Source organism: Equus przewalskii, chromosome 4 (assembly GCF_037783145.1).
Source record: "Equus przewalskii isolate Varuska chromosome 4, EquPr2, whole genome shotgun sequence".
Taxonomy (NCBI): Eukaryota; Metazoa; Chordata; class Mammalia; order Perissodactyla; family Equidae; genus Equus; species Equus przewalskii.
In genome coordinates, this window is record NC_091834.1 from 62675433 (window position 1) to 62700041 (window position 24609).

Genomic DNA, 24609 nt, shown 5'->3' on the forward strand with positions numbered 1-24609 from the left:
TTTGAGTATTTGTTTATTTTCTTCTCTAATTATTTTCTAGAGCTGTGCTATCCAATATGGTAGCCACTAGTCTATGTGGCAATCCAAATTTCAGTTAATCAAAAAGGCGGCATACAAATGGCCAATAGGTACATGAAAAGATGTTCAACATCACTAATCATCAGGGAAATGCAAATCAAAACCACAATGAAATATCATTCACACTAGTTAGAATGGCTACTATCAAAAAGGCAAGAAATAACAAGTGTTGGTGAGGACGTGGAGAAAAGGGAACTCTGGTGCACCGTTGGTGAGAATGTACACTGGTGCAGCCACTACGGAAAATAGTATAGAGGCTCCTCAAAAAATTAAAAATGGGACTACCATATGATTCATCAATCCCACTTCTGGGTATTTATCTAAAGAAAATGAAAACAGTAATTCAAAAAGTTACATGCACCCCCTATGGTTCCTTGAAGTCAATAAATCCAAAATATTATCATTTTAACAATCAATATAAAAATTATTAGTGAGGTTTTTATATTATTCTTTTTTTCAAAACCCAGTGTGTATTTTACACTTACAGTACATTTCAGTTACCACTAGGCACATTTCAAGTGCTCAACAGTCACATTGCATGGGATAGCACAGCTGTACAGAATTTATTCTGATCCATGTTTCAAGTGGCTGAAGTACATCCTTGAATAATTTTTCCAAGAATGACAAGACGATTAATGAGACACACATGAACAACAACTTAGGTACAGATTTACCGAATTCACATTAAACTCCGACCATGTTTTTTCTTAATTACCTTCTGCTATTTATATGCTGTAGAAGAGAATCAGGAACCAAGTCTGACAGATTTTTTTTCCCCTGTAGGCAAACATTTTTCTTTATCTTTGTATTTCAGAAATTTTGCTAGCATATATGTAACTGGGGGTTATTTTTACTGGTTCTTAAATTTCTTTTTCTGGAACATAATGAGCCCCTTCGATATGCAAACTCAGGCCTTACTTTCTTCTATTCAAGCAAGCTGCCTTCAACTTCACCTTTGATTTCTCCTTCTGTTCCAACTGTTGGCTTTAGTCTCAGACTATCTATGATTCATTTATTTATGTTGGTTCTTTCTTCTCTGATCTCCAATTATCTTTTCTCATGTTTTTCAATTCTGCGTCACTTCCATCTATAGTTGGAGACACTGTTCCTCAAGTTTGTCTTCCACTCATTGAGTAAAATTTTTTTCAGTGTCATTTCTATATTTCAGTGTGGATGTTAAGTCCTATGTTGCATCTTTACTTTCTTTGCATCTTAACTCAAAATCAACCTGTTTCTCTTCTTATGGCTTTCTGCTCCTATCTCATAAGGGTTATGTTTTCTTGCTTCTTAGGGGAAATACAAAGCAGCACTTGCATTTTTTCTTTTGGCTTCTATATTAAATCATTTTTCAGAAGCCCACCTTTCCCCTAAGGCTTTAGTATGGTGTTTCATTTCCATAATTCTTCATATTTTGTTTGGAGTTTTATTTTGGATTTAATGTTAGTTTAATCATTCTGGAATGCAAAAAGATTCATACAGAGCTTATTTTCCAAAGGGCAAGGTGTGTAGGTCACTAGATTTCATTCACTACCTACTGGGGCTGCCAGATAAACTCAGCAGAAAGAACCAAGCGTAAGATTCACATTTATACGCAAACAGCTAGTTATCACAATGAGCAATGCACAACCCAGTCCTAAACAGTGAACAGGAGAAACGGTGCCCAATATGCTTCGAGGTAAAACCTTGCATCTGTCTTTACCCAATTAATGGGCACAGCTCCTATATAATTTTCAAAGTCTATTTAGAAATTCATCTTGTGCAGTGGTTCACTATATAGTGAGATCATCAATTCCAAGAGGAAAGGTCTCGATTACTCTTTGTCATACGTCAAAAGAATGAGGCTGTTCAGCAGAGTAATGATGTAGACAAGATTAAAGCGAGACTGTTTTCAAGAACATTGACAGCACTCATTTAGTAGACTAATTAAAAGAGAAGCTTATCTACTAAGAGTGAAATCTACTTGACAAACACGTTGTTAATGGTTAGTGTAAGTTAGGTACTTGAGAGTTAGAAGACAGCATTTTTTTTTAAGTTTTCCATAATTCAGACTTTCACTAATTCAGATATCACATCCCCCATAATTATGTGACAATTTTTCAATGCATAACTACCTTGAAGTATGCTCACGTCTGCAAAGCATGCAAAAATCCAAGTCTTACCATCTGCTGTATGATTCATTTGTAAATCTGCCTAGTATTCCTTTGGGAAGTTCGAGGACTGATTTTTAACCTCATTAAAAAAAACTGGGTGGGAATGAATTCAGTAATGCAGTATGTATGAAAGAGCTCTGAGGACTTAGAAGAATGTACCACATTCATCTTAGACATGTTTAAATGGTATGTGTACTTGATCAAAAATAAAAGTGTTTGAAAATAATTGGTTGGCGATATGAAGTTTTAATCAAGAGCTCCAGAAAAACAAAAGTTTTGGGGTAATACATTGTTCACAGAGAAGAATTTTGGCCCAAACCAGCCATTACCAGTAATAAAATAAAGACAATGGATCATCTGTTGGTGGTAAGCTCCTTCAGGGAAAGAACTGTGACTTACTCATTTTTATACACCTGCACCCAAAATGTCCTTTCAAGGTTAACTTTTTTGGTCTGCTTCTCAGATATCTGCTTCTGAGGCTGTAAAAACCACATTAAAAACTTGGATGAACATCTTATCAGTCTTGTCTTCCTTCCGTGTGCTTCAATTACATCACGCATGAGTTTTCTTCAGTTTCTCACCCAACTGGCTTCACACCTTGGCCTCCCTTCCTATCTTGCCCTAGTGGATTAGGGAACCTAGCTTCATAACATTTACTGGCCTGGAAACTAGGCAATTCTTCCACAGGTTGCAAGAATTGCAACTGCAAACATGAGAATTTCAACAGAGCTCCCAGGACTGCACCCCTGCAGAGGCCGTAGCTTAGTCTGCAGGATGATGCCCTTGGAGTCACACATTTCACAGCCTAAAAGACTGTATGTGTCCACCCTGGGATTCAACCCACACCATGCACACCATGGCAGGAACTGTGGCACCACCTTGGTCTACCTGCCTATCCAGGGAGGGGGTTTAGACACAGTGCTTGGCACACAGTAAATGCTCTATAAACATTTGTTGAAAGAAAGGTATCACGGGAAGTTATGATGGTAAATCATGGGAGTCCCTAAGTTAAAATGCATCCAACTTCTTTCTAGTAAGGTAACTGAGCATGAATCCCTAAGAACTGTCCAGGCAATGAGTGGGTTTTATCCCTTTGGAATAGTTACAGATCTGGAACATTTCCATTACTCTGCTTTCAGTCCAACTGAACAAACATTTATCGAACACTTATTATAACCGCACTGGCAAGGCACAGTTCCTGCTTTCAAGGAACTCAAAATGTAGTAGGGAGACAGTCATGAAAGACATACTTATAATACACTATGAAGCAAGTAATAATATAACTGTGTAGAAATATACAGAAGCCAAACAAAGGAGGGACCGATCATTTTGTCCCTGGGGTCAGGGTGGCTTTACAGGGAAGGTGGCCTATGACCAGAGTTTTGAGAGACAAATGGGTTGGCCTGGTGGTTAGCAGAGGGAGAGGACATTTCAGACACAGAGAATCAAATGTGCAAAGGCGTGAAGGAGAGAAACAGTATGGGAAGGCAACTAGTTTCATTTTTCTGGGGCTTAAATAATGAGGTAGGGCCTGACGAGAGAGGTCAGCTGGGCCAGATCTTGAACAGCCTTGTGTGGTGTGCCAAGGACCTTGACTTTATTCTGTAGGCCATGGGAAGTCATTGAAAGTTGGTTGGTTGGTTTGTTAAACTTTTTATTTTGAAGAAATTACAAATTCACATGCACTTGGTAAGAGAGAATAAAAAGATCTCATGTACACTTTACCCAGTTTCCCCAGTAGTAACATTTTCTAACACCGTAGTATAATATCACAACCAGGATGTTGACACTGAGGCAGAGCATTGCCATCATCACAAGGATCCCTCATGTTGCCTGTTTACGACCACATCCACTTCCCTCCCACCCTACTCCCTCCTTAACTCCTAGCGACCACCAATCTGTTCTCCATTTCTATAATTTTGTCATTTTAAGAAGTGTTGTATACCTGGAATCATACAGTAGATAGTCTTTTGGGATTGGCTTTTTCTCTGAGCATAATCCTGTGGAGACGCATCCAGGTTGTTGCATGTATCAATAGCTTGTTCTTTTCATTGCCAAGTAGTATTCCACGGTATGAATGTACCACAGATTGTTTAACCATACACTGGATAAATACATCTGGGTTGTTCCCAATTTTTGGCTATTGTGAATAAAACTTTACCATCTTAAATATAAAATTACCGTCTTAACCATTTTTAAGTGTACAGTTCAGTGGCATTAAGTACATTCATATTGTTATGCAAGCATCACCACCATCCACCTTCAGAACTCTTTTCATCTTGCAAAACTGAGCTGTATATCCATTAAACTCTATTCCTCCTCCTCTCAGCCCCTAGCAACCATGATTCTACTTTCTATCTCTATGAATTTGACTACTCTAGCTACCTCAAGTAAGTAGAATCATACAGTATTTGTCTTTCTGTGACTAACTTATGTCACTTAGAATAATGTCCTCAAGATTCATCCATGTGGTAGCATGTGCCAGAATTTCCTTCATTTTTAAGGCTAAATAATATTCCATTGTACGAACATACCATATTTTTTTTTACCCACTCATTTGTCAATGGACACTTGGGTTGCTTCCACATTTTGGCTATTGTAAACAATGCTGCTATGAATCTGAGTATACAAATATCTGTTCAAGCCCATACTTTCAGTTCTTTGGGGTACCTACCCGGAAGTGGAACTGCTGGATCACATGGCAATTCTGTTTTTAATTTTGTGAGGAACCACCAAACTCCCTTCCACAGCAGCTGTACCGTTTTACATTCCCACCAACAGAGCACAAGGGTTCCAGTTTCTCCACATCCTTGTCAAACTTACATTCTTTGTTTTTTTTTTTTCTCTTACACTAGCCATCCTAATAGGTGTGAGGTCACATGTACCAGTTTTTGTGTGGACATAAGTCTTCATTTCTCTGGGGTAAATGCCCAGGAGTACAATTGCTGGGTCATACAGTAGTTGTATGTTTAATTTTTTAAAAACAGCCAAACATTTTTAGAGTTGGCTGTACCACCAGCAATGTATGAATGATGCAGTTTCTCTGCATCCTTGCCAGAATTTGGTATGGTCACTACTTTTTATTTTAGCAACGCTGATAGGTGTGTAGTAGTATCTCATTGTCATTGTAATTTGCATTTCCCTAGCGGCTAATGAAGCTGGACATATTTTCAAGTGCTTACTTGTCGTCTGTATATCTACTTTGGTGAAATGTCTCTTCATCTCTTTTGGCCATATGCTAAATGGATTGTTTACTTTTTTACTTCTGAGTTTTGAGAATTCTTTATATATTATAGATACCAGAACTTTCTTCAATGGCAGCATTATTTGCAAATATTTTCTCCCACTCTGTAGCTCGTCTTTTTCAACATCTTAACAAAGTCGTTTGCACAACAAAAGTTTTTAATGTTGATGAAGTCCGATTTATTAATTTTTTCCTTTTATGGATCATGCCTTTGGTGACAAGTCTTTCTTTCCTAGCTCTACATTCCAAAGATTTTCTCCGGTATTTTTTCCCTAAAAGTTTGGTAATATTACATTTTACATTTAAGTCCATAGTCCATTATGAGTTAATTTTTGTGTGAAGTTTGAGATTTAGGTTGAAGTTTGTATTTTTTTCTTCTTTTGCTGAGGAAGATTAGCCTTGAGCTAACATCTGTTGCCAATCTTCCTCTTTTTTTGCTTGAAGAAGATTAGCCCTGAGCTGACATCTGTGCCAATCTTCCCCTACTTTATATGTGGGTCACTGCCACAGTGTGGCTGACTAGTGGTGTATGTCTATACCCAGAATTTGAACCTGGGCCACCAAAGCAGAGAAGGCTGAACTTAATCACTAGGTCACAGGACCAGCCTCAAGGTTTGTATTTTTGCCTATGAATGTCCGAATACTCCAGCACAACTTGTTGAAAAGGCTATATTACCTCCATTGAACTGCATTTGCACCTCGGTCAAATATCAGTTGGGCATATTTGTGTGGATCCATTTCTGGGTTCTGTATCCTGTTCCATTGATCTATGGATCTATCCTTTCACCAGTACCACCTAGTCTTTATTATTGCAGCTATACATTAAATTTTTAAATTGAATAGACTGATTCCTTGCACCTTATTCTTCTTTTTCAAAATTGTTTTAGCTATTCTAATTCCTTTGACTTTCCATGTAAATTACAAAATAATCTTGTCTATATCTACAGATAATCTCGCTGGGATTTTGAGAGGAGTTGTGTTAAATCTGTATTTCAATTCAGGAAGAACTGAAATCTTTACTATGTTAAGTCCTCCAGTCCATGAACATGGTTCTTTAGATTTTTTTTTATTTCTCTCAAAACTATTGTATGGTCTTCCACATTTAAGTCTTACACATGTTTTGTTAGATTTACATCTACACATTTCACTTTTTTTGAGTAACTGAAAATGCTATTGTATTTTTAGTTTTGGTGTCCATGAGTTCATTGCTAGTGTAGGAATACAACTGATTTTTTAATGTTTATCTTGTATCCTGTAACCTTGCTGAACTCACTTATTAGTTCTAGGAGTTTTGTTAATAGATTCCTGGGAATTTTCTACATAAATAATCATGTCTTCTGCAAACAGAGAGACAATTTTATTTCTTCTTTTCTGATCTAGATGCATTTTATTTCATTTTCTTCCCTTACTGCACCAGCTAGAACTTCCAGCTCTATGTTGACTAAAAAGATGTGAGCAGGTATCCTTACCTTGTTCCCAATTTTAGAAGGAAAGCATCAGTCTTTCACCTGATGATGACATTAAGTATAAGTATAATGTTCACTGTAGGTTTCTTGTAAATGCTCTTTATCAAATTGAGGATGTTCCTACTTCCCTGAGAGTTTTTAGCATGAATGTTGAATGTTGTCAAATGCTTTTTCCACATCAATTGATATGATCATGTGATTTTTCTTCTTTAGCCTATTAATATGGTGAATTACACTGATTCAATATTAAAAGGGAATCAACTCCACTTGGCATGATGTATAATTATGTTTACATAATTTTTAATTCTTTAGTTAATATCGTGCTAAGAACTTTTACATCTATATTCATGAGGATATTGGTCTGTAGTCTTTCTCTGGTTTTGGTATCAAGGTAATACTAACTTCATAAAATGAATTGGGAAATGTTCCCTTCTTCCTATTTTCTGGAAGAGATTGTGTAAAATTGATGTGAACTTTTCTTGGGCCATTAGCTATATGATATTGGGTGACTTGTAGTAGTTTGTGTTTTTAAAGGAAGTGGTCCATTTCCTCTAAGTTGTCAAATTTATCTGTGTAGTATTGTTCATATCACTCCCTAATTATCCTTTCTGACGTCTTCAACATCTGTACTACTATCCCTGTTTCATACCTCATATTTGTAGTTTGTATCTTCTCAATTTTTTTTCTTCAGTCTTGCTAGAGGCTTATCAATCTTACTTACCTTTTCAAGGAACGAGTTCTCTGTTTCCTTGATTTTCTCTAGTGTTTTCTTTTTCCCAATTTCATTGGTTACTGCTCCTATCTTTATTATTTCCTTCATGCTGTTTGTTTTGGGTTTATTTGGCTCCTCTTTTTCTAGATTCTTGAGATGAAACCTTAGATTATTGATTTTAGACTTTTCCTCTTTTCTAATGTATATATTTAATGCTATATATTTTAATATAAATTAATATTTAATTAATAAATATATTTAATGTATATATATTAATGCTAATGTATATATTAATGTATATAGTTAATGCTTTTCTAATGTATATATTTAATTATTTAATTAATAAATTTCTCTCTCAAATCCATTTGAGCTGAGTCCCACAAATTGTGATATGTTGTATTGTCTTTTTCATTCAGTTCAGTGTGCTTTTAATTTTCCTCAAGACTTGCTCTTTGATCTACGGATCATTTAGAAGTATGTTGTTTAGTTTCTAAGTGTTTGGAGATTTTCCTGTTACTTGTCTCTTATTGATTTCTAGTTTGATTCCTTGTGATCACAGAACATATTGTATATGATATCAATTGTTTTAAATGTGTTTAGTTTTGTTTTATGACCCAGGATATGGTCTATCTTGGTATATGTCCTCTGGGTACTTTTAAAAAAGTGTGCATTCTGCTGCTGTTGAGTGAAGTGTCTGTAAACGTCAATTAGATCCTCATGGTTGAAGCTGTGGTTGAGTTCTTCTATAACCTTGCTGATGTTCTCCCTAGTTGTTCTACCAATTGTTGCGAGTGGAGAAGTCTCCAACTATAATTTTAGATTTCTCTATTTCTCCTTTTCGTTCCATCAGATTTTGCAACTCTGTTGCCTAATGCATGCACATACAAGATTGCTATGTCTTCTTGGTGGACTGACCCTTCTATCATTGTATAATGCCCCTCTCTCTCACTTTCTCTCCCTCCCTCCCTCTTGTAATTTTATTTGCTCAGAAGTTTACTTTATCTGATGTTAGTCTAGCCACTCCTGCTTTCCTTTGATTCATATTTACAGGAGACACTTTTTTCCATCCTTTTACTTTCAATCTCCTTATATTGTTATATGTGAAATAAGCTTCTTGTAGACAGCATATAGTTGGGTCACATATTCTAATACACTCTGTCAATATCTGTCTTTTAATTGATATATTTAAACTATTTAAATTTAATTTAATTTAAGCCCTGATTTTCAGGGCTTAAATGTGTCCTACCATTTTTTGTTTTCTGTTTGTTCTCTCTTTTTTATTGTTTCTCTATGTTCTTTTTCTTGCTTTCCTGTGGGTTACTCAGACATTTTTTAGACTTCTACTTTGATTTATATATAATGTATCTCTTTGCACAGCTTTTCAAGTGCTTGCACCAGATACTACAGTGTATATACATAACTTGCCATCCTTTTCTGGTGTCATCATTTTACCAGTTTCAGTGAAATATAGAAAACTTACCTCTTTTTACATCCCTTTACCTTCCCCTGTTTATAATATAATTGTCTTACATATTTCCTCTATATACATTTAGATCCAAATCAGATAGAATTATAATTTTTGCTTCAGTCATCAAACATAATTTAGAAAACTCAAGAGGAGAAAGAAAACCTATTGTATTTACCGATATGTTTGCTTACTGTGTTCTTTCTTCCTACCTCATGTTCCAGAGTTCCTTTATTATTTCCTTTCTGTTTGGAGAACTTCCTTTAACCATTCTTTTAGAGTAGGTCTGCTGGCAACAAATTCTCTTAGTTTTCCTTCATCTGAGAAAGTCTTGATTTTGCCTTCATTCCTGAAGGCTATTTTCACTGGGTGTGAGATTCTGACTTGACTGTTCTTTTATTTTAAGCACTTGAAAAATACTGTGTGACTTCCTTCTGGCCTCCTGATGAGAAATTTGCTGTCATTCAAATTGTTTTCCCCTATAGGTAAGTTTTCTTACTCTTTCTTCTTTTTTCCCTGGCTTCTTTGAAGATTTTTCTTGAGTTTTCAAGATGGGCTTTTCTTGGTTTGAGGTCTATCTTGTTTTAACTGACTCTCTCTGACTAGACCTGGCAGAGGAAGGCAGAGCACCATCTCACTACTGACAGGAGGAGGGAGAAGTCCAGGTTACTCACTAGGCCTCCATTTCTCCACTGATACATGAGGAGGGGAGTAACTTTGTTACTGATGGGAGGGAGTGAGCATTCCAGCTTCCCAAGTGATCTCCACTGATACCTGGTGAGGATGGCTTCTGTACCATTGGACAATGACGTAGACCTGACTCTCCACTAGGCCTCCTCTAACACCACCCCACCAGGGATACTGCCAATAGGAAGTGTAAGTCCATGTTACCCACATGTTCTCATTGATACCATGGTAGGAAGGAGGCCTCATTACTGGCCAGTGAGATCAAAGTCCCAGGCCCATACCTGGCCTTCTCTGAGACCACCCTAGTGGGCGTGTTAAGCTACCTCATAGTCTTATAAGTCTGAACATCCAGTTTCCCCACTCAACTGTTGTTGGCATGGGTGAGGATGGGGCCCCACTTTTTCTGTTGTGTTTGGCTGGAGTGGAGTGTCTAGTGATTGTCTAAAAGTTTTGTCTGCCCCTTTCCTGCCCCTTTGGGTAAAGAAAGCAGAGGTTTGTTGGGGCTTTTTTTGTCTGGTTCTGTGGGCATTTCCAGGTTTCTGGCTTCTCTGTCTCCACGTCTGGGATATTTGAGGCAAAAAGAAAACCCAGAGAACTCACCACTGTGTCATTCCTCAAGTCCCAATATTTCTAACTGGTCTGGCTTCTTCTATCCACCTTTAAGAGTATTTCTTTTTGCTTATTTTATATACAATGACAGAGATTTTAATTATACTTAATTGGAGGAATAGGGAAAAGTATATCTACTCCATCTTCCCAGAAGCAGACATCTGAAAGCATTTAAGGAGAGAAATTACATGATCAGATTTACCTTTTGGAAGATCATTCTGACAGAGAAGAGAATGGATTTCACGGAGGAAAATGGAGGCTCAGTGGAATCATTAGGTAAAAGATGGCAAGGGACTGAAATAAAGCTATGGCAGTGAGAATGCAATGAAAGGATCTGAAGGAGACAGAATTCAGGAGATAGCTTCGGTGGAATTTAGTGATTGGCGAGGGAGAATAAGGATGCGCGTGTGATTTCTAAGTTTCTGGTTGATGTAGTCTAGTGAACCGTATAGCACCAACTCAGTTAGGAAACACAGGAGCAGGAACTTGTATAGAGATGATGAGTCCAGTTTGGGAACTGTTGCTTTTGAGGTCTTTGGTCTCTTCCACCTCTGGCTCATAAGTAAGTTTAGCAGCTTCCTTGTGATGGCTGCTTTCCATCTTATGTGTACTGCCTTCCACTAGAAAATCAGAGAATGGGATGCGGCTCTTTTTCTTAAAAACTAACTACAATGAAGATATACAAATAGCCAATATGAAAAGATGCTAAACATTTTTAGAGAAATGCAAATCAAAGCCACAATATGATACCACTTCATACTCACTAGGGTTAAAATTTAAAAGAATAACCATAACAAGTGTAGGGGAGGATTTGAAGAAATTGAAACCCTTATATGTTGCTGGTAGGACTATAAAATGGTGGAGGCAATTTGGAAGAGTCTGGTAATTCCTCAAAATGTTGAACTTAGAGTTACCACGTGATCCAACAATTCCATTCCCAGGGATATATCCAAGCTAAATGAAAACACACACCCACACAAAAACTGATACACAAATATTCATAGTAACATTATTCACAATAGCCAAAAAGTGGAAACCACCGGATGGAAAGAAAAAATAAAGGATGCACAAGAGCCTGCAGAAAGTTTCCAGAAACCTTCCCCTGACAGTTCTGCTTTCATTCTATTGACCAAAACTTAGTTAGAAGGTTACACCCAGCTTGAAGAGAAGCTGGAGAATGCACTCTGTTTGGGAGTGTGGGGACATAAGAACTAAAAGATCAAGGTTCTTTTAATATATAAGAACTAAACTCACAGTTTTAGCCACAGTGGGTAATCTGTGTTCTGCAGTTTGATTATAAACTCTCTAGCAATGGGCTAATTTTCATGGTCTTAATTTAAACTAGGAATAGTTCTTCAATCTCATGGTTCATATCACTAATCAATTCTGGAAGATTCTCAGCCATTAGATTCTCAGTTATTCATTTTCTCATATTCTCTCTGGTCTTTCATTCTAAAATTCCTGTTTGATGTATGTTGGACCTTCTCATTTTATCTTTCAAAATCCCTAACTATTCTTTCATGTTCACCTGTGCTGCATTCTAGATCATTTCCTCAGATGTATCTTTCTGTTCACTATTTTCCTATTTAGTCCTATCCAACGCTGTTGGGTAAACTGTGTCTGAGGTTTGTTTGGGTATTTTTATGCTATCTTTTATATTTCTTGAAGTTCTATAGGTTCTCTTTAAGGTATTCCTTTTGTTCTTCAAAATATCTTCTTCCTTTCTTAGAGTTTCAATTCTATTTATATCTTTAATCATTTTTAAATAGGCTTTGTTTTCTTTCAATTCATCATTATATTATCTCAAGGTCTTAAGGTTCAAATTCTCTATTTTATCTTAAGGTCTTAAGGTTCAAATTCTCTATCTGTTGCACTCATTGACTCTTGCTTATCACGGTGGATTGTTGCCTCCTACAAATATTTTCGTTTTAATTTTGACTGTGAGCTTATGTTTAGTGGGTCATGTTTTCTCTATGAGAATATCTCATGACTTAGGTTCTATTTCAAAAGATTTTTACATTTGATTCTGCCAGGTTTTCTTCATTTGATTCTGCCATTACTAGCCTAGAACCAATTTTCATTAATTTCTTAGTTTGAAAGGGTTCCTAGACCATGCAGGTAGTTTCACCTGCCCAGAGGAGATTTTCCTCAAGAACCAAAGGAGGCAAACAAGTTTCGTTGTTACCTCCCTATGCTAATGGCTGCCTTTTATTTTCCAGATCCCTCTTTCATTGAAGACAGAGCCCTCTGTTCCAGTTATCTATTGCTGCATAACAAATCACCACAAACTTAGTGTCTTCAAACAACCACCATTTATTTTGCTCACAAACCTGCACTTTGGGACAGGCCCAGCAGTGGGCTCTCCATATGGTCTCTCTGTTTCCTCACAGCATGATGACAATGTTCCAAGAACAAGCATCTCAACTGGCCCCAGGTGGAAGCTGCATCACCTTTGATGATCTAACTTTCCAAGTCATGTAGCATCATTTCTGCCACAGTTACAAGCCACCCAGATTCCAGGGGAGAGAGCGCAGGTTTCACATCTCAGTGAGAGGCTTGTCAACATCACATTGCAAGAAGAGCATGTAGGATAGGAGATTTAATGGCAAATATTTTTGGAAAACACAATTTGCCATATGTTTTAAGAGTCCAAGTTCAGGCAGAAGTCTCAGATTCAGCTCCCCACCCTGCACAGCCCAAGGCCTTAATTCCCTTCCCTATGTGGCTATTAAAACATATGTTACTAGATCCCATGGACTTAGCCACACTAGCCCACACAGCAGAGGTGCAGAATCAGCAGGCGTGTTCACAGCTTGCTGTACTGATATTAAATTCCTCCTTCATTTCTGTCACCTGCAAAGTTCTCTTTCTTTATTGCAAGATTAATTATGCATTTTAAAGTATTTTTTTTAATATTTTACTTAGCATTTCTATGTGCTTATAAAAAATGGGAGGGTTTTAGATTATCCTAGTCCACCTTTTGCTGGAACCAGAAACTTCACCCTAACTTTATTCAAAGGAGTGTACATTGAGGGGGGAAGGGAGGAGGTGCTTGGCATGCAGCAGCTAATTCATGTCTTCTTTGTCCACCCTGAGGTCACATTACACACAAAAATTTGTAATCAGATTTTTTAATCGTATGAGTTCATACACATGCAGCAAAGTGTAAATATTTGTTATTATCTCAACAGGTTGGACCACAACTCCCATTATGGAAGAAGAAATTACACTGTATGCAGGAAAAAAAAATTATGTGAAAGAAGTAGAGGTGAGATGCTGAGGGCAAAGGTGTCAGCAGATACCAAGGCAACTAATGTGATAGTCAAGCTACTCTGCATGAGAAACTGGGAAGAGTGTCTTTTTATTCCTAAGAGGGAAATGGAAATAAAGGGCAAATACTGGAGGAGGGTGGCGAGAGAAGGATCAAGGGGTGGTAGGCCAGGAGCTGTATAGGCAAAGTGGTCTTTAAAAAACATTATTGGTGGTGGGATGGACAAAAGGGCTGTTGAGAACAGAACTATGAATTTAAATTGTCTGCATGCAAATGCATATTGTGCTCTGTCTTGTGGATCTCTAATCTTCAGTCAAGGTCTGCTCTGACCAATAACTTTTGGTTTCTCCAGAAGAGAAGAAGGGGATTTGTCTCATATCTGTATCGATGTCAGAGCAGATATAAAGATAGCCAGAAGCACATAGAGGGAAACAATCAACAGAGGTAGGAAATCAGGGCAAGAAGAACATTAGGTTATCCCAGGTATTCACAGAAACATTGAGGACTGCTCTGAACTTCCAAAGGACACACAATAGTGATTTGAGCCTAGATCTCAATGGACAAGGAGCCTCCAGCTGACATCTGGGTTATGTCATCCATAAGCTCCTAGAAGCTACTTATAACACCATCAGACAGTCTACTAGCAGACCAATGGTTAACATACTGGGGACCAAGTGATAAAGTGGACATGTTCCAGAACTCGATCACATACATTCAAAAAGAGAAAAGTAGAGTGAGTCTCAGTTCCCCAGACACACATACACGCTCCAGTCTTTCATTATGACCATGGCCATCAACTCTTTCCAGGCGAAGGTGAGTTCTCCCCACTGGATGGATTCCTGCAGAGAGTTTATGATCCCCTGACAGGGATGCCACAGAGAGGATGCAAGCTTTACATGAGGTAGTGAGCTTTGGACCAGATCATTTTTAAGTTCTCATTTAACTGGAAATTTTTCGTATCTAAGATGATAGGTTGATATATCTTTTTATTCTGAACCAAGCAGATTTGCTTGGCTGACAACAACTGTATTTGATGAAAGGGGTGGAGAAAAGAAGTAAGATAAAGCAGTGGAGCCCCTTGTGGTCAGGCAGATAAATCTTGGGTGAACACAAGTTGGGAAGTAACAGTCTCCGGTTTTGAAGCACAAACATGTCATGACAAAAACTAGAGTTTGAGGATGATCGTATAGGTTACTACACAGGGGGTGATTTGAAGAAGCAAGCATGAAGCTAGTGGGCAGGCCAAGCAGCTCTTATTGTGGAGGGGAAAGGCCAAGACTAGGCAATGGATGACCTTAGAAAAAGAAAGAAAGGATTAGCTTCAAGAGATGATACAGAGCAGTGCCAGTTCCAAGGGTCAAGTAGGGAAACCTTTAGACCATCTTCCCGTAATCACCATTAGCCCCTCAAACCCCTCCAGGAAAAATAATTACATACTCATCTTGGATAAGGACAATTAACATTTGCTCTGTCTTATGTATATGTAATTACAAGTGGCTATAGAAAACTGTTAATTGTATTATTCTGTGATATATGAAGTAAATAAAAACATCGTACTGCTCTGCACCCTGGCTTCTGCCTCTATCTCCATCACCATCACCACCATCACAACTAGAGCTGTGGTTCTCAAACTTTGGCGTGCATGAGAATCACCAATAGAATTTGTTAAAATATAGATTGCTGGGACCCACCCCAAGGATTTCTGATTCAGCAGACAGAGAAAGGGGTTTGAGTACTTGTACTCCTAACAATTTTGAGGACCACTGAGCTAGACTGCTGCCCCTAAGCTGTTCATGCATAGAAATTCTAGAGCTGCCATTGTTGAAGATAACTTTCTGCTGGAACAGTGGGAAATGAAGATGCTCAGTCCTTGAATATTGTTGAGGTGGGACCCAGAGCTCTACACAGGATCTGAACTTTTTAGAAATAGTTAGGGTTGTTTAAGACAAATCAGAAATTCTCCAGACCCAGTTCCTGCCCTGTCCTGGGCTCCTTATATGGCTGTGGTCCATCCATTGTCCATGCCCCTGAGAAGACTGAACACCCAGCCATCAGCTACCAGCCACAGCCCACTGCTCATGGCAGCTCTCAGCCCCTCCTCGCATCCATTTTATCTTCTCCTTGTTCTTATCATCCTGGTTCCATAACCCATCCACCCCCAACTCAAGCTCCCAATGCTTGAAGGAGGCCCTCCTAGCTGTGACAAGCAATTTGGAAAAGTTCTCTGGCTACACTCTAGCACTTTTTCAGACATGATTTTGAGTTTGCCCTGGGGTTCCACAATGGGCATCACCATGTAATATGTACTGACTCACCCTCTGTCCCAACCCCAGTGCTCACCCTCATTGAACATCCCTATCTGCCCCTCCCCACCTCTGCCCAGGATCTTACCTGGATCACACACTGCCCAGGATCTCACCTGGATCACACACACAGTACAAAAATAGCAGGTCACCTCCCTTTGCTTTATCATCATCCATCCACTCAAATCACTCCAGCTTTTCAACAGGACAATCTATTTTCAACACTATCTGGACTTTTACCTCCCAAAGCAAAAGTGGGCCAAATTAGGCTCGATTTTCTTACTGTTTATGATACCACGATTTTCTTTTCAACCTTTGCTCATTTCTGGGGAGAAATTATTCTCTCCTCAGTTAGGGAAGCAATCGAAACTCCAGATTGGAGTTGCCCAGCTACACAAGCTTTGGGGCCAATGTCTCGCTCTGCATAGTCTCTTCCAGTGCCCTGGACTCCCTTCAAAATGCTCTGTCCACTACACGGAATACAGCCTCTTTTCAGTCCCCTGGAGGAGAAAGGCACACCAAATTCTGGGCTTTTCCTGCCACACTGTGGCCACGTCTGAACACTACATGTGGCCTTTCTTCCCTGAAAAGTTGTATAGTCGTATCACTTTTTTTTTTTTTTTGAGATGTAATTAACATATGGCATTATATTAGTTTCAAGTATACAATATAATGATTCAATATTTGTATATATTGTGAAGTGACCACGACGATAAGTCCAGTTATCCACCACCACACACAGTTATAAAATTTTTTCTTTTTTTTCGAGGAAGATTAGCCCTGAGCTAACATCTGCTGCTAATCCTCCTCTTTTTGCTGAGGAAGACTGGCCCTGAGCTAACATCCATGCCCATCTTCCTCTATGTTATATGTGGGACACCTACCACAGCATGGCTTGCCAAGCAGTGCCATGTCCACACCTGGGATCCGAACCGGTGGACCCCGGGCCGCTGAAGCGGAACGTGTGCACTTAACCACTGCGCCACTGGACCAGCCCCTATAAATTCTTTTCTTGTGATGAGAACTTTAAGATCTATTGTCTCTAGATAGTTTCAAATATATAATACAGTATTATTATCTATGGTCACGATGCTGTACGTTACATCCCCAGGACCTACTTATCTTATAACTGGAATTTTATACCTTTGACCCCCTTCACCCATTTCGCCTACTCCCCACGCTCACCCCCTCTGACTCTGGCAACCATCAGTCTAGTCTCTGTATCTATGAGTTTGTTTTTTTGGTGGTGGTGGGTTTTGTTTTTGTTTTTGTTTTTGTTTAGATTCCACATATAAGTGAAATCATACAGTATTTGTCTTTCTCTGTCTGACTTATTTAACTTAACGTAATGAACATGGAAGGACCTTGAGGGCTTTTTCTTAAAGATTAGAAGTCACCTTCTCTACCTGTTAACCCCGACTCACTCGCCAAGCTTCAGCTAATGCTCGTCTCCTCCAGGAGGACTTCCTTGAATCCACTCCCACTCCAGGTCGGATGAGGTCTCCCCCGTCTTGGCTCACGCAGCTCCTTGTACCAATCTCTAGCATTTCCCTCCACACACTGTTCTGTAGCCATTTACTTCCCCATCTCCCTGACTAGACTGTGAGCTCTTTGAAGACAAACTTACTCATCTGTGTGTCTTCAGGGCTTGGCACAGAAAAGTCTTCAATAAATATATGTGGATGGAAGGAAGGTGGGGAGAGAGGAAGGTGGGAGGGAAGGAGAGGGGTGACTCAAGGTAATAATATATATAATGACAATCACCCATGGGTAATAATATATATAATGACAATCACCCATGCTTTTTGAGGTCTCACAGTGTGCAGGCATTGTGCTTTAAATAAATCATCACACGTTACCGGGGAAATCTCCATCTCAGCTGCCCCAGCCTCGTCTAGCAACTGGCTTATCAGGGGTCTCCTGGACCCTGGTCCTTCACATCTCCCATGGTCAACATCTGTTCTAATTGGTTGGTGACCATGTCACACGTTTTTAAGTATCTTGGCACTTACCCCTGCATATGATCATCCACAACAACCATGGAAGTAACTTCTAGTATTGTCCCAGAAGCCAGATGCAGAAAGTGTGGCTTCCAGGGGTTAAGTTACCTGCCCCAATTCACATGGAATTCAGAATTCCTGAACACACAACCCAAATCCAGGCCTAACACCAGAGCCTGTGTCCCTAATGGCTTCTGAGGACCCTCACACTAGTGTGTGGGAGACCCTCGAGGACACACTCTGCAGTGGTTCGGGAGTGTGTGTGCTAGCAGTGGGGCAGCCTGCCCGCCCCTGCTTATGAAGGCAGGAATAGGAAGAGGAGCGGGTAACAGCTGCAGGCAGGTACTAGTTTACTCAGTCTTCCTTCAACAAGCACACCAGGCACGGTTAGTACACAGCTCATCCACTGACCCCACCTCCTACACCCCCAGCCCCACACTGAGCCCCTCTGAGAGCACTCTCCACACTGCTGACTAACTTCTCTGTCTCCCCTCAGCAAGCCTTAAACGCCTGCAAGGCAGGGATCTTGTTTTAATCTGAATTTGTATCCTCAGCATTTAGCAGAGTGCCAGGCCCATGGTGAGTGTTTAGTAACTATTTAGTAAATGAATGAGTAAATGAACAAATACATGAAACAACCCCTCTGTCCCCTCTGTTTATACGCTGAGAATAAACTTTCAGGTGTTCGGGGAAAAGTTAAAAGGTCTGCTGTCAATCATTTTCTCCACAGTAAGAATGGATCCCTGTGTCTCCACTCCCAAGGGGATCTGCTTTTCAAGTCTTCAAGTTTTTCTCTTATTTTAGGGATTTCTGATATCAGGGAGCTGATAGAAGCGGATGGGTTTTGGTTGTTTTTGTTTTGTTTTGTTTTGTTTTATTGAGAAATAATTGACAAATATCACTGTATAAGTTTTAGGCATACAACACAATGGTTTGACTTACACGTATTGTGAAATGATTATCACAATAGGTTCAGCCAACACCTATCATCTCATATAGATACAATAAAAAGAAAAGAAAGAAGAAAAGAAGAAAGGAAGAAAATTTTCTCTTTCTGATGAGAACTCTTAGGATTTACTTTCTTAACAACTTTCCTATGTATCATACAGCAGTGTTAACTGTAGTCATCGTATACATTTCATCTCTAAGACTTACTTTATCTCCTAAGTGGAAATTTGTACCTTTTGACCACCTTCCTCCAATTCCTCCTCCCCCGACCTGCCACCTTGGGTAACCTCTGATCATGTCTGATCTCTTTTTCTATCAGTTTGGTTCTTTGTTTGTTTATTTTTTAGATTCCACATATAAGTGAGATCGTGTAGTATTTGACTTTCTCTGTCTGACTTATTTCACTTAGCACAATACTTTCAAGGTCCATCCATATTGTCACAAATGGCAGGATTTCCTCATTTTTTATGGCTGAATTATATTCCATTGTGTATATATACCACAACTTCTTTATCTATTCGTCCACCGATGGACCCCTAGGCTGTTTCCACAAATTGGCTACTGTAAACAATGCTGCTGTGAGCATGGGACGCAGATATCTTTTCAAGTCAGTGTTTTTGTCTCCTGTGCTTATATGCCCATAAGTGGAATTGCTGGATCATATGTGGGTTCTATTTTTAACTTTTTGAGAATCTTCCATACTGTTTTACATAGTGGCTGTGCCAATTTACAATCTAGAAGGAGACGTTTGAGGAATGGTCTTCCCGACCCAATGGAATCAATTATAGTGGGGTCATTATAATGTGGATCTATAAAGCCTGCCCACTGCTAAGGCTTGACCCCCTCTGCTACTAAGCTGGCAGACCCCCAAGTCCCCAAGCTCCAGAATTGGCAAACTCCAGCCGTTAGACCAGGGAGGAAGTAATGTGCACTGGGAACAGCCAAGATTTGGAGTTGAGAGATCTAGAATTCCAGCAGCGAGCAATTCTCAATGTTTTCCCCCAACCTTGTCCTCATTTGTAAAATGGAGACACAACAAGACTATGTGAGCACTGGCCTTTCTAAACCAACGTGCCTTGGGCCACACCTGCCCTACAGACATGGAAGGGATGGGGAACGCTGAACGACCAGATGCCATAAACTGCACAACTTGGCTGAAATAGGAAATGTCCTGAAAGACACAAACTACCAAAGCAAACCCGAGAAGAAATAGATAAACTGGACCTTAGAGCCAGGGTCACTCTCAACTTCTCATTCTCTCAGACACTGTCATTCTTCTATAGGTTTTTAAGGGGAAGATATTCTCCACTTCCTTTGAATCTCACCCTCCTCCCTCCTTCCTTCCATCTCCTTCTCCACCTCCACTCCTAGAAGAATGACTTCCTTGCTGCTCTGTGTGCCCATGATTGTTAGACAGATCTCTGATTAAGGTCAGGTTGATCAAAAGCCACTGCTAAGCCTAAAATGATAAGGGCAGGGGTGGTAAAGGGGCCTCTGACAGGATCTGAAGCCTCACAAGACTCATTCCACAACATCCACCACCGCATCACTGCCATTTGATGGCACATCCATGTCGCCAGTCTAAAGGTGACAGGAACTGAGCTTGACCCATGGGCTTTGGCATTGATTTCTTTGAGGAAGGCACAGTGGTTCTGGGTGGTTGTGTCAGCCACTTATAGATAGGGGTGTCAAGAAGAAGCCCCAAGCATGGGGTTGTGTTGTGGAAGTGATCCTCTTCGGAAGTGGACCAGAATGAGGCCCACAAGGCTGGTAAACCAGCTGGCCAAAGTAGGATCAGAAACCAGCCCTTTGAAAAGCTAGACGTTTTCATGATTCCTACACTCTCTTCCCCTTTGGTTCTCCTTTAGAATTTCTTAATCTAATCATTGCAGCTCACGTATGTTGTAATATGGGAAGCCAGAAAAGTATATTGATTCAAGTGTGGGCAAAATCTATATAGAAATCATCGGTATATTCCAGAGGCATCAGGAATCAGAAATTGAGAACCCCAAAGAGAGTGAAAACTTTGGGACTAGTTATGGGCCACTGGGCCAGTCCCTTATTTCCCACCCCAAGCTCTTTTCTGCTGACCCCCTGGCGGGTCCAGTTTTCACAGCATTTCTAGCCTACGTTCTTGCCTCCCACTCCCATGGGGCCTAATTCCATGCTGGGTAATCCACACTGTGAGGGCTTTACAAACGTCTTCTTGGATGCAAAAAGTAGAGAAGGTTGCGGTACTTCATCTTCCAGTCTCCAAAGAAAAGTCTATCATCCAGATCCTTCCAATCTTCCCAAACTGAACATTTCATTCACACCATACCACATGATCAAGGTCATTTTCAATGTGGTAAAGTGAAGAAAGTGACAATCGGACAACACTACATTAAGAATTATTTTTTCCTTCCTAAAAGCCATCTAATTTTTTTCCCTCTAATATTTGTTACAAAAAGATTCAGTAGCTCATGTGCCATCTGACCTTTTCCAGGATGTTACACTGAGTCAGGAAATTTTTTTTCCTTTCTTTTTTCTTTTTCCCAGAATCAGCCCAACTTAATGGGTTTGCCACTAATTACTTTTTTCCTATATAGATATTTTTTTCCTCATGCCCTCACTTATCTTTTACTAATAAGCTTCCAGGGAACACGTCATCTTTCCAACCCATCACATAACTTAGAAGTTGTGGAAGCCACGTACAGGAGAAGTTACTGTCTTCTCTCTGAGAAGGGACTAGCCGCCCCAGGGTCCAGTCTAGCTTCGTGGTTAAAGGGCCCCAGGCCCTTCCTCCATCTCTTGATGAGTGTCAGAATGCCAGGCACTCCCGTGGAGGTGCCTACAGTGCAGCATGCACAGTGTGGCCAGGTTACCATTCCAGCTGATTAATTTGCCTCACTACTGCTCAAGAGATGGAGAAATAAAGGGACTAAAAGCCTATTCATCACCCTCACTGAGCTGTGGGATGAAATACTTATTTTGGAAATAATGATTCCAGGTAGGAGGGTAGTGAAAAATGGGGCCTGGGAGAGGCAAGTGTTTTATTACACAATTTCTAAAATGTGAGCACTTAACGCTCTTTCATTATCATATATTATTACAGTTCTATAAAAATCGTTTCTAGGAATCAGTCCTAAAGTTTTGAAGCCTCCTCCAGAGAGCCAGAAGGCAGAATTTAGAAAAAGGCCTCAAAATAGAGAAAGTATACTTTCAACTCTACATATTAAGACTTAATGATAGCAGTATCCACACTCAAGACTTGATCGACCTTACATGAACAATGCAGTGACTGGGAATTTGTAGTAGCCATGACTTCAAAAAAAGGCAACATTTTTATAAAGGAGAGAAGATGGGTATGAATGTCCTATATTTCAGATGGGAAAACTCAGGCCCAGAAAATATAAGTGAAATTACTTTAAGTGAAAGTCAGCGAGTAGCAATGACGCTGGAAAGAAAAGTCCATCTATTTCATTTACAGTTCCACCATTTCTCCACTTGCTGCCTGGGCAGTTTGGAGAGCATCTCAACCCAACCCTGCTCCATCTTGGTATTACTGCTCCCTTCACTGAGATCTGGGTTTTCATTCCAGGGAGTGCATTAACTTGCTGTGTAATTTGACATAGAAAACACTAAGAGGCTTTCAACTCCTGCTCTCCCGTTAGGATCAAGACCTAGAGACAAAGGAATCAAGTGAAATTGATGGGGAGCTCCAAGGCCCTGACAAATATCCCTGTGCCGAAGGAAAACCATTCAATCTACCTGGGCCTCAAATGTCACCTAAGTGAGGTAAAGCCAGCAGGGCCAGCTCATAAATCCATCTTGGGTGGTGATGATGCTTTCACACATGTATGAACCTTGACACCTACAGGCATTTCATATACTCTCCCTCCTTCTATCTTCATGAAAAGCCCACCCCATGGCAGGCACTCAGAGGGGATTCCCCAGCACAGCAATTCTCAGACTCAAAAGTGCACAGGAGCTGCCTGGGGATTTATTAAAAGGCAGATTCTGATTCAGTAGGTCTGGGGTGAGCCTGGGGCTCTGCCTTTCTAAAAAGCCCCCAGGTAATCTCGACTCTCCAGCTCCCAGGACCACACTTGAGCAGCAAAGCACAGAGCAGAGTTTGATAAAACACAGTTCTAAGGACTGAAAAGACAATAGCAATGAATAGCTCCGCATGATGGGGCTCAAATGTAATATTCCCCATTGAAGACATTTCCTACATCATTCACTTATTAACAGTGTTTTACTGACAGCTGGCAGCACTACAGGGGTGAAGCGTGCCAACAAAAGCCCTCTGAAGGAGCCCAGGAAAGGACTGAAGATTTACTCACGGGAGAAGCGGGCAAGGGGCCTGGCAGTCTTGTCTCCAGCTTCATTTGCAACTGGAAAAAAAAAAAAAAGATGCAATTAAGAACAGGGCACGTGGGTCCACAGAATATGCCCAACACACAGCGAACCCTCTGGATGATCTGACACTAAGCTGTGTCTGAGAGTCTTTGTAGGAGAATAACAGCAATTTCACTCCCCGTCTTGCCATATTTCCAGTGCTGCTCTCAACACCCAAATGAGGTCAAATGTCTTAATCATTTTGATTAGAACATCCAAATAAGGTTGGAGAGGACCTAAACCACATTCAGTTTACTCTGCCTGGGGGAGTAAACTGGCTCACATCCACTTGGTAAGAGGCCTGCATGCCTGGCTTCCAAGTCGAGGTATATCCTTCTGCTTCAAGCTTCCTCTCATGGGGCTGTCCTTCATCACGCAAATGCACCCCAACCACCTGACATAGTCCGATTTGCTGGGATGGACAGCGGCAAAGAGAAGGCAGCGATTTCAGAAGATAACAACAAAGTTGGCTTTTGTTAAGAAGGATATTTAAATTTAGAGGCTAACCAACAAGGAGTTCAAAGAGGGGGATGGAGGAAATTGTTCCGAGAACGGCTGTAGAAAAGCTTACCCCTAACGTTCCTCAGCAGGGCAGTTTACTCTCCCCTGAAAAGCCTCCACATAATTTATCACGTCGACAGAGTCATAATTAATATGCCCTATATTTATGGACACCCTCTTTGTGACTAAAAAAGAGATAAATTATTAAGTAGAGACACAAGTTTCACTCTCTTTAAATAGCACTTTCAACGCGCATAGAGATGACACCTTGGTTGTCTTGTATATACACAGTAAGTAAGCATGATACTTGTGATCAACTTGAACGAACACCCAAAGCAATCAACTGGAAAACCCTGTTCATTTTAGTTTAGAAAAAATATTCAATACACAGGCAGGATAAAGAGGCTGCTGATGTAATCATTAATATATGAGAAGTTGCAGCCGTAGGACAAAAGAAATAAGTACTTCATAAAGATTACAATATCTTGCAAAGAACGGAAGGAGTCAAAAAATTCCTTTCACCCTCTCACAAAGGTAAACACTTTAAAATCGACTACACGTGGACAATTTTTTTACATTAAGGGATTCAATCTCAACCTACTTTTGTATTTGCATTACATTATTTGCATTGCCCCACTTGTCCCCGCTCTCTTTGTATTACAAACAAGACGTTGTACAAAATGACCAGCAGGGGGAGGTGACACTGCATCCTGCTTCCATTCTTTCTCACACCCAGCATTTCAAAAAGAAAAAGAAGAGAGATGGAGAGAAGAGAGGGAGGCAGAGAAAGAGAAA

At 40.0% G+C, this 24609-nt stretch overlaps 1 protein-coding gene across 5 annotated transcripts in view; it reads right to left on the reverse strand.

Annotated features, from left to right (window-relative positions):
* The window catches only part of PDE1C (phosphodiesterase 1C), a 597159-nt gene that overhangs the window by 390572 nt on the left and 181978 nt on the right, over window positions 1-24609 (reverse strand). For all 5 annotated transcript variants that reach the window (XM_070616196.1, XM_070616191.1, XM_070616193.1 and 2 more), the window contains exon 2: window positions 23259-23309. In XM_070616196.1, coding sequence (XP_070472297.1) covers window positions 23259-23309 — 51 coding nt within the window. The remainder of the gene's footprint in view (window positions 1-23258; window positions 23310-24609) is intronic.